The sequence below is a fragment of the Atta colombica genome, unplaced genomic scaffold (genome assembly GCF_001594045.1).
Source record: "Atta colombica isolate Treedump-2 unplaced genomic scaffold, Acol1.0 scaffold225, whole genome shotgun sequence".
Classification (NCBI taxonomy): domain Eukaryota; kingdom Metazoa; phylum Arthropoda; class Insecta; order Hymenoptera; family Formicidae; genus Atta; species Atta colombica.
In genome coordinates, this window is record NW_017259322.1 from 706,387 (window position 1) to 716,204 (window position 9,818).

Sequence of the window (9,818 nt, forward strand, 5' to 3'; positions counted from 1 at the left end):
TCTTTGTATATATTCATTATTTATTTTTAGACTGAGATGCCGGAAAATAATAAATTCAAAATTATCCACGAAGAAACGGCAGACAAACTTTATAATTTAATAAATAACTCAATAAAAGAGAAATTGGATAATGTATCTTGGTTGTTAGTGCGTCTTAAAGCCGAGCAAAATATTGTTTGTCCGCCTGGCACAGATCTCGAAGAATGTACGTATAATTTAATTTATATTGCTTACCAACATTTGCACTTATTTTCTTGTAATATTAAAATCTTTAAACACAGATCAGGAAAAAGTGCGAACACAAGAACGCAGTTTGTGCAGACAGTTGTCGCACATTATACAAATACTTTATACAATAGCTAACGTTGCAGTTAAACCAGGATCATCTACGGATATTATGTTCAAAAATTTACAAATCGTGTACAACTTACTTAGTAATCTTACAAAATATTTCTATGGAAAATCCAGTAAACAAAATGCAGCATTTCAATCAGTGAAGTAAGAGTTTGTCTTTATATTTTATAAATTTTAATAGATTAATTTTTAATTGTTTAATAATTACTGTTTAATTAATTTCATATATATTTTAATTTACAAAATATAAATTTTTTATATAATTTCAGATTTATTCAAGTGATTCAATCAGCTGGGAAACCATTAAAATCTGGATTTTATAATTTAATAACTTATATTGAGGTATTCGTCTAAAATATGATTTTATCTTACATCATATAAAAATAGTAATACGTGTTTGTATTATATAGGGAAATCAAAATGCAAAAACATCAAAAGCTGATTCACACTTGCAAAGAAATAAGATTTTGAAAGAAACCCGAATTATTCCTCGTGTGATATGTGAAATAGAACAATTTCATAAGGAGATTTTATCGCTTGATAAGAAGACCGGTGTAAGTATTTACTATATATTTAAAGAGAAATTGATCCATGTACAGAAATATGTTTACTACTTGGAAAAATCAGGAAAATCCAGAATGTTCAAAGGATTTCTTTTTTACGTTTAAAAATCAAAGATTTCAGAATTTTATCGGTACTCAGGGAAACTTAGAATTTTATTTATTCTGTTTCTTTCTGAAAATGGCTTTTTTCTAATCATATTTTTCTTGATAATGCAAAATGTTGATTAACAATAAGTATAGCGTACACATTCTCGTGTACTGTTTCGTGTACTTAAAAAAAAACATCAGAGTAATAGTAGGAGACAATACTTAATACTTATTGTCAGTAAAATGTAAAATAGAATATCTCACTGATATTATATTGTAATTAATCTTTATTTCACAGCTTCAATTGTAGAAAGTGATAGATACAATCTTAGAGAATTTTTATTTTCTACTAATTTACGATAGTTTGTTTGCACTGTAATTTATTCGAAAGTTGCATTTTAAAAAATTGTCTAATCTTACCTGAAATTTTGAATGAAAATATGAAAAATCTGGGAATTCTCAAGGAATTTTTTACAAGAGATTTCAGTATTCTACAGTAAATATATCTTGAAATGATATATTTAAAGGAGATAAATTTATATAAATAGAGATAATTGCGATATGTATATTTATTTATATGTATATTTATTAGGTTCCACTTGAGATTTACATAAAGCACAGCATAACACGCGATTTCCGTATAAAAAGCACACAATTAGCAGAAGCACTGGACAAGCTGAATATAAGTATGGTAAGAAAAAAATATGAAAAAGTATTGTTTAAAGTTTGGCATTTTATAATTTTTTATCACATTGTATTTATCAGCTGGATACACAGAATTCTCGTCGCAATAACGACACATCTAATGCAGATATAAATAACGTGTCTATTGAATCATCTACTGAAACACCATCTTCAAAACGATCTAGACAAAATGACACGTCCTCAAAATCACCGGAATTTCCACTTTCAAAACGCTCAAGAAGATCGTCAGAATCTTAAAACTAAGTGCCTTATCTTAAAATTAATAATATTTTTCTTTCATTTAGATATAAAGTTTAATTCTGCACTTCTTCTGCATAAGATTTTTTATACAAATCTAGTTATATCACGAGTTGTATGCAAAGAACATGTTTATGAAATATAAATATTCTATTACAATATTGTATTAAGTATAATGAATTAAAGTATAATGACTTGCATTAATCTACCATATTAATCATAGAATTAGTAATATTCATTTAGATATTTTTGTCAAACCTATGATGTCATTTTAACATACTCGTCACTTAAAATTGTATTAAAGATAAATTATGCAACAAAATCCAGAGGTCTATTGAAACCACCCTTTCTATTCATGTATTGTCTGTATTTCCTTTTCAAAATGACATGAACTGCACCCACGTCGTTCCCATCTACTTTTTTACCTTTAGTGGTATCGAAATCGCAGAATCCCATTATTCTCATCATCTCTTGTTCCTCAGGCGTTTTGCCTTGAAGGTCTGCTTCTGTAATACAAAAGCTAATCGTTTCTCTTCCTAATTTTTATGGTTGCAACTTTTATTATTAACAATGACATGTCAAAACTGATGATCTTTGAAAAATAGTTTGAAATTTCTAGAGTCATGAATGAACTATTTGAACCAAATCAGACGTTATTAGCTAATAAACTAATTTTTTTAATTTATAATGCAAAAAAATATTTTTATAAACATATTAGAGCATGTGGATACCTGTAATAATGGGTCGTTCATTTGTTGAAGGTTTCGGCTTTGCTCTATGTTTGGATCTGTCACGGGATCTTTCACGTTCCCGTGATCTGGATCTGCTGTACGATCTTCTATGCCTGTCTCGTTCACGTTCTCGATCTCTGTCTCTGTCTCTCGACTTTACTCTATCCCGTTCTACAGATCTATAAATAAAAAAAGGTTCCATATTTATAACAATCAAAGGTAATAAATTAATAAAAAAAAAATCTTTCAAATACCTTCGTCTTCTTTCTCGCGATCGTCTTCTCCGTCGATCTCTCTCGCGATCTCGTTCTCGAGATCGATCCCTCCGTCTCCCTGGCGATGGAGTTCGACTTCGTCCCATTCTATAAACATATAAAGTTCATATATTTTTTTAAGGCTTCACTAAAATTAATTTAGGAAGATAAGGATTAAGGCAATAATAACATCTTAAATAAGTGGAAGAACAAGAGACTATAAGATTTTGAGTTTAATTGAAAAAATAATTTCGATTGTACATAAACAATAAACTTTTATTGTAAGATTTTTAAACAGAAATTATTTTTAAGTAAAAGAAAACAAATTACACTGTTGATACTTACGGTGATTTTTATTTTCGCTTAATTTAAAAAAATAAAATAAAAATTCTTTCTCGTATTAATTACTAAATAACATTTTTAAGCAAAATATAGGTTAAATTACATATCTTAAGCTAGCGGTACACATAAGTGCAAGCAACGCGAACAGACTTATTACCTTTATTCCTACCAAAGTTATACAAAATCCCTACAATTTCTTACGCAAAAAAATGATTGGTTTATATGTTCAAATTTGTAAGGAACCAAAAGCAACAACCAATCATATTAAAAAATTATACACAGTTGCAAGCTACTTTCACGGGTTATATTCCAAAATTCACTATCAGTGCTGAAAATGGATAGTGCACGTAATATAGACTGTAGATTACAGCGCTGGCAGTGAATTTTGGAACACAGCCTCTGCTGAACGCTAACCATCATGTACTGTCAGCTTGAATTATGGAACACAGTCAGAGTCGATTTTTGGAACGCATTCAAGTAAAAAGGAACGTTTCCCGTGAAGTTTTTCATGATTATGACAGATTTCTTAAACTTAAATAATTGTTAACTTTAACGATTAGTTTAATATCTCGTTTTATGTCATCATATCTGTTTTATCCTCAATACCTTCATTTATGAGACATAACGACGCTTTTTATCAAATTCCTCCATTTCGTGCAGAAACGCATCATTGAACGTAATTTCATAAAAATCGAAGCTAGTATGCTCGTCAAAGCAAGGAGGAAAATTGCAGTTTAGTAGAGAAAAAAAAATAAACTCCTGATTGAAAAAAATAATGCGGAATCAGTGTAGAATAAAAAACTGTAACAATAATCGTTCAAAAGGATTTCACTTGTTTAGGTAAGTCGAATAAGGTTATTATACTTGATAGTTTCATATTATTTAAAGGTTATATTCAAATTGTAAATTATAAATGTTTCAGATTTCCTCTTCATCGAAAAGATCATTTAAAAAGGTGGCTCGAAGCTATTGGGGAAGTAGATTTTCAACCCACTAAATCTGATGTGATTTGTAGCGCACATTTTACAACTAATGATTATATGATCAGGCCATTTGCACATGATGTTCGTTTGAAACGCCTTGCTGTACCTTCCATATTTCAAGATCCTCTAGAAACTACTCCTATGATTGCAAATATAATTAATTCAAATGCATCTGGTCTGTATCCATTTACATACAAAGATGTTCTGAAACCAAAAGAAGATTATTCAATAAATTTTAATCCAATTTCTGTATTCAATATAGCTTCTGAAGTGATTATGAGTTTGCCTACATTGGTCATACACTCTCAAACTAAAAAATCCAAGAATTCAGAAGACGCTGAGACATATTGTTTTCAATCTTTAGAAAAAACAGCTAGTACCAGTACTGTTGACAATATAATTAAGATAACATTAGTAAACAAACAGAAAAAAACGAATAAATCCAAGTATTGTTTCAAAAATCAGAAAATGGATTTAAAAAAGAAGCAAATGCAAAGATTTATTACTACATTGAAGCAAGATTTGATAAAGAATAAAAAAACAATAGAGCTGCAGCAGAATTTACTGACAGGTATGGTATAGTACATTATAAATATAGTAATATATTATAAATCTATCTCATGGAATACAAACTAACAGTAACATTACATTAATACTACAATTTCTAATTCAACAAATGTAATAACATATACAACAATTATATTGTTGAATAGGAAATTATAATATTGTGTAATATTATTATTAGTTTATATTGTACAGGACATATGTTTTTTACAGAAAAATACTATTGAAAAATTGTTTGATTCTAACAGTATTATTTCAATAATAGCTTTTTGCTAAATTAGAATATTTTTCTAAATATATTTCCTTTTTACTGACAATGCAATTATCATGATATCATATTCTGTTTGAGGTATTTGTACTTTTTGTACAGCATATTTGTTTTCTTTTTTTTCAACACCTGAATATATATTTATCTTTTTTTAAGTATAAAAAAGAGATTTCAAGCAACTTGATCAGACTTGTTATAGTCTACTATTATAGCCGAAATTACTTTAATTGTTAGCAGCAGTACTATAGTAAATTCAGTCACTGTACTTCATTAGATCAGTACATATTAAAAGCTGCTTTGTATGAAATTAGCAAAGTTAATTGTAAAAGTATATAAATATTTTAAATAGTAACTATTTATTAGTGATATTGTCATATTATTTAACAAAATATGCATATTATTTCATTGTTGAAGTTGATTATATTGTATCACTGCATTGAGATATTTTATATAAAACAGTTTTTAATATACTGATCTTTAATGCTAATGCTGAGCAATGTAGTGCGAGTGATCGAATTCATCATAAGGGTGCTATTTCATTTGTGCATTTTTGTTAGGACAAATGTGTAACATAATTGTGACATAATTATTTTTATGCATACATTTATGCAGCTGTAAATGCCAAGTTTGTATGATATACTTTAATGTCTATTTTCTGTGATTAAACTAGTGTACATTTTTGGAATTTAAAGAAAGAAATATATCTGATATTTTGAAAGCAAGAAAGAAAATTCTAGTGTATCAATCACGAAACTTTTCCTGAAAAGTGAAAAATTTCTTCATTAACTTCAATGATTAAAATTTTCACTTTTCATTTTCCATCCTAGGGGTAAAGTTTCATGATTAATATCTTTGGAATAGAAAACAGGCTAAAGTGCGGTTACATGGAGTGAGAAATAGCGGAACGGAAAAAGAATGAAAAAGACAAGTAGTCATTTAATCAAAATAATTCAGTTATTGTTTCATAGCTGGGTTTCACATGATGAGAAATATATTTACGGAAACGGAACGGAAGTTAGTGAAACCCAGCTATGAGACAAACATAAAGGTGCCAATACATTCAAGCATCGAGCATCTGTGCAGAAGATTATTGCTGTTGTAAATGAACCTTAAAGGTGCAGTCACAATAGAAGGAATTAGGAATAAAAAATAAAGATTTCAACCTATCAGAAATCGGAATACACGGTTTCTGATAAGTTGATATTCCTAATTCCTTATTCTTTCTATATAGACTGCACCATAAAGGTTAATATTACCTTAAAGATTGTTCTGATTGGTTAACCCCCACCATTTGTCTTTTCCGTTCTCTTTACATTCCGTTATTTCTCACTCATGTAATCACATTCTTACTCTTTAGTTTATTTACGACCATTTACAGCAGCTGTTTATATTAATCTATCTTAGATGCGTTCATCGAATTTTATAATGAAAAAAAGAATTGAGCAAAGAGTGTGTTTGAAATTTTGTGTTGCTAACGAAATTTCTTGTGCCGACGCATTAAAAATGTTACAAAAAGCCTACGGGGACTTTTCTCTCTCGAAATCACAAGTGTATGAGTGGTATAGATTATTTAAAGATGGTCGTGAAATCATAGAAGACTTGCCGCGTTCTGGGCGTCCATTGACATCAAATACGGACAAAAACGTCGATAAAGTAAAGAAAATTGTGCTTGCAAATCGTCATGTGAGTGAAAGAGAGATTGCTTCAACCCTTAGCATCTCTAATGCTTCAGTTCATCACATTTTAACCACAGCTTTGGGCCTCAGTGTTCAAGCGCAATTGGTTCCAAAGCAAGCGTCTCTTGTACACTGTACGTGACTTTTTGACCAAACATGCAACAAATACCATCGCCCATGCACCGTATTCATCAGACATGACACCATGTAACTTTTATTTTGTTTCCAAGATTCAAATTGCCGTTACAGAGAAAGTGTTTTGATTCCATAAAAGAAAATTCAATGAAGAAACTAAAAGCCATACACTTAAAAATTTCACATGAAATTTAATATACTTTTAAGTTATACAATTTGAATTTAATTTTATGATATTACATTAAATTTAATGTATTTATAACTGAAAAGCATGTTTGTGAATGATATACATGAAAGGAAAAAGATCCATAAGGGCCAATTTCAGCCTATCTAAATTTAGAAACGGAGCGGAAAAATATTAATTTTTGAATAAATATGGCATCATCGCTCTGTTTAAGCTAAAATCACTTATATTGAATATAATTGACCTCAAGAAATAAATTTTCATGAATTTGGACAAAATTTAGATAGGGCCGAAATTGACTCTTAGACATCCTCCTTTAATTATTTTTTATGAAACTTTTTTATGAAATTTAATGTACACCCTCATTATATTTAAGTATATACTGTAACTTAATTTTCAGTTAAATCATTCATTAATTTTAATTTCATTCATAATCATGAGCTTTATTTACATGTAAAGGAAGCATTTCTAATAGTGTACTTCAAAAGTCTAAAAGTGCTACAAAGAATGGGTTAATCATTGGTGTATAGTTTCAAATGATGATTATTTTGAAGAGGATAAAATAAATTTATTTTAAAATTTAAAATTTTGCGTTTTATTTAAAAATTCCGGGTATTTTTTGAGCAGAGAGTATATGTTATGTATACTATATATTTTGAGAAAAATTTTCTTTAAAAAAAATGTTTTGAAATATAGCCTAAACTGTCAATATCTTTAATAGCACTGGAAAATTTGGACGAAGACAATATTGATAATGTTTCTGAAGAAGATGAACAAATAGAATTATCACCAGTTCAAGCAGTTCAACTTCGTGTTAAAAATTATGTGGACATGGTGAAAGAATTTTCAGATGTCGAGTTCAAAAAAGAATTTCGGTAAAGTGAATATAAATAATATATTGTACAGCTTTATGTATAATACTTCAAAAGTATATTTATTAGCCTGATTGTTTTTATGTATGACAATCTTACTTGAATATGAAGAAGTTTTTTTTATTTAAAATTAATTAACTTTTAAGGATTAACTTTTACAGGATATCGCGTGTAGTATTTACATACTTGTTAAATTTAATAAAACCCAACTTAGAAAAGCCAACCGGATCTGGACGATGTCCAATTAATCCATACTTACAATTATTAGTGACATTATGGACTATGGCAACACCTGATTCATACAGGTAATTATATATAAATATAAAAAATAATTATATTGAATAAATAAGTATTAATACTAAATTCATTTTATATATATTTATATATACACACACACACACACACACACACACACTTTTTCATTAATAGATCTGTTTGTCATCGATTTAATATTGGACGAGCAACTGCTTGGCGTGCTCATAGAAAAGTCTGTGCAGCGATATATTCTTTAGCAGATAAATTTATCAAATGGCCTAATATAGAAGAAGCACAACAAACATGGACGGATGTTCAATACAAACATAAGTTTCCAAAAGTACTTGGTGCTATAGATGGTACACACATACGTATACAGAAACCAAAGGAACATGCAGAAAATTATGTAAATCAAAACGGTCATTACTCAATACATTTGCAAGTAAGTTATATACGTTTAATGTAATAAGTAACATAAGGAATAATTATGATAAAACTTTTATAAGATTGATAAATGTTTAAATATTTTTATATCTGTTATAGGCTGTATGTGATTCTACCTTAAAATTCATCCATTGCTATGCAGAACAACCGGGATCTATGAATGATATGTGTGTATTCTGGCTAAGTGACATCCCATCTATGTACACAGAAAAATTTTTTCCACATGATAGTCATCTAATAGGAGATGCTGGGTATGCTCTGCAAAAATATGTAATGGTACCTTATGATAACAACGATAATGATATGTCAGAAGCACAAATTAATTTTAATGAACGTTTATGTTCGGCTCATGTAATGATTAAAGAAGCCATCAGTTACCTGAAAGGACGTTTTCGTAGTCTTGAAGATAAGTTGTATATGAAGCGGACGGATCTCATACCTGAATATATTATTGCGTGTTGTGTGCTGCACAATATTTGCATTTTACATGGAGATTTTTTAGATAATATTGTAATTGCTGAAAAAGACAATAATCCTACGACGAAAGATGACATTGAAACTTTTACTCCAGGTAAAGAAGAAGGCATTGAAAAAAGAAATACGCTAACAAATATGTTAAATGAGAGAGTCAAGTTCAATATATTTGACAATATTGCAATTGAACACAGCTATTCACGACGATCAGTGCCTTTTTCACTGTGATAAGCTGTGAGTGGTTTATCAATCGCAATGTTAAACACGTCACATAGGCAAACGACTCCTACTCAACTCAAATCTATGTAGTTTTTTAGTGTTCAGAAGAAAGCACTGCATCTATGCATACATTTCAATATAATATAAATTATATTATATCAATACAATTTAATATAAAGCAAGGCTCCATATAGATTTGTAATTATCCACGAAAATATATGTTGTATCGTTTTATATAAGAGTAATGAATATTTGTTAATAATTTTTTTATTGAATAACAAGAATCAGCTAAAATCAAAAAAGTTGAATTATTCATACTTGATATATTCATTTTAATTATTCATTTTAAAGGAAGCACCTCCATCCTCTTATAACTTTGACTTTGTTAAGAATACTCTTCTGAATGACCTCCAGAAAATTTTGAACATCTTAAGATGAAGATATTTATATTTTTTTTTTTTTTTTTTTTTT

General features: G+C 28.8%; 3 protein-coding genes across 5 annotated transcripts in view; 2 read left to right on the forward strand and 1 right to left on the reverse strand.

The window, feature by feature from the left end:
• Window positions 1–2,014, forward strand: part of LOC108688078 (Fanconi anemia group I protein) — a 7,547-nt gene extending 5,533 nt beyond the window's left edge. The window contains exons 16-21 of the mRNA XM_018194174.1: window positions 31–205; window positions 282–498; window positions 624–696; window positions 765–908; window positions 1,597–1,695; window positions 1,770–2,014. Coding sequence (XP_018049663.1) covers window positions 31–205; window positions 282–498; window positions 624–696; window positions 765–908; window positions 1,597–1,695; window positions 1,770–1,946 — 885 coding nt within the window. The 3' untranslated portion in view covers window positions 1,947–2,014. The remainder of the gene's footprint in view (window positions 1–30; window positions 206–281; window positions 499–623; window positions 697–764; window positions 909–1,596; window positions 1,696–1,769) is intronic.
• Window positions 1,986–3,706, reverse strand: LOC108688079 (U4/U6.U5 small nuclear ribonucleoprotein 27 kDa protein). Of its 2 annotated transcripts, none has more exons than XM_018194176.1 (4): window positions 3,688–3,706; window positions 2,932–3,039; window positions 2,678–2,856; window positions 1,986–2,452 (listed from the first exon to the last, which is right to left on the reverse strand). In XM_018194176.1, the coding sequence occupies exons 2-4, from the start codon at window positions 3,036–3,038 to the stop codon at window positions 2,256–2,258; spliced, it is 483 nt and encodes a 160-aa protein (XP_018049665.1). In that variant the 5' UTR covers window position 3,039; window positions 3,688–3,706; the 3' UTR covers window positions 1,986–2,255. The 2 variants fall into 2 exon arrangements, with proteins under 2 accessions (XP_018049665.1, XP_018049664.1); XM_018194175.1 differs by lacking the exon at window positions 3,688–3,706 and adding an exon at window positions 3,277–3,385 and having other exon boundaries at window positions 1,987–2,452.
• A 141-nt stretch (window positions 3,707–3,847) lies between these two features.
• Window positions 3,848–9,526, forward strand: LOC108688086 (putative nuclease HARBI1). 2 transcript variants are annotated; one of them, XM_018194182.1, is made up of 7 exons: window positions 3,848–4,113; window positions 4,196–4,431; window positions 4,519–4,827; window positions 7,805–7,958; window positions 8,117–8,260; window positions 8,385–8,652; window positions 8,754–9,526. In XM_018194182.1, exons 1-7 carry the CDS (start codon window positions 4,049–4,051, stop codon window positions 9,354–9,356), a joined length of 1,779 nt encoding a protein of 592 aa, XP_018049671.1. In that variant the 5' UTR covers window positions 3,848–4,048; the 3' UTR covers window positions 9,357–9,526. The 2 variants fall into 2 exon arrangements, with proteins under 2 accessions (XP_018049671.1, XP_018049672.1); XM_018194183.1 differs by lacking the exons at window positions 3,848–4,113; window positions 4,196–4,431; window positions 4,519–4,827 and adding an exon at window positions 6,372–6,898.
• Window positions 9,527–9,818: the final 292 nt, after the last annotated feature.

Excerpts from the sequence above, each read along its gene's own strand:
- LOC108688079 (XM_018194176.1), bottom strand. The coding sequence starts at position 3,038 with ATGGGACGAAGTCGAACTCCATCGCCAGGGAGACGGAGGGATCGATCT. Across the intron at positions 2,857-2,931 it reads TCGCGAGAAAGAAGACGAAG|ATCTGTAGAACGGGATAGAG; the intron begins GTATTTGAAAGA and ends TTTTATTTATAG. Across the intron at positions 2,453-2,677 it reads TGAACGACCCATTATTACAG|AAGCAGACCTTCAAGGCAAA; the intron begins GTATCCACATGC and ends TTTGTATTACAG.
- LOC108688086 (XM_018194182.1), top strand. The coding sequence starts at position 4,049 with ATGCGGAATCAGTGTAGAATAAAAAACTGTAACAATAATCGTTCAAAA. Across the intron at positions 4,114-4,195 it reads AAAGGATTTCACTTGTTTAG|ATTTCCTCTTCATCGAAAAG; the intron begins GTAAGTCGAATA and ends TAAATGTTTCAG. Across the intron at positions 4,432-4,518 it reads AATTAATTCAAATGCATCTG|CTTCTGAAGTGATTATGAGT; the intron begins GTCTGTATCCAT and ends TATTCAATATAG.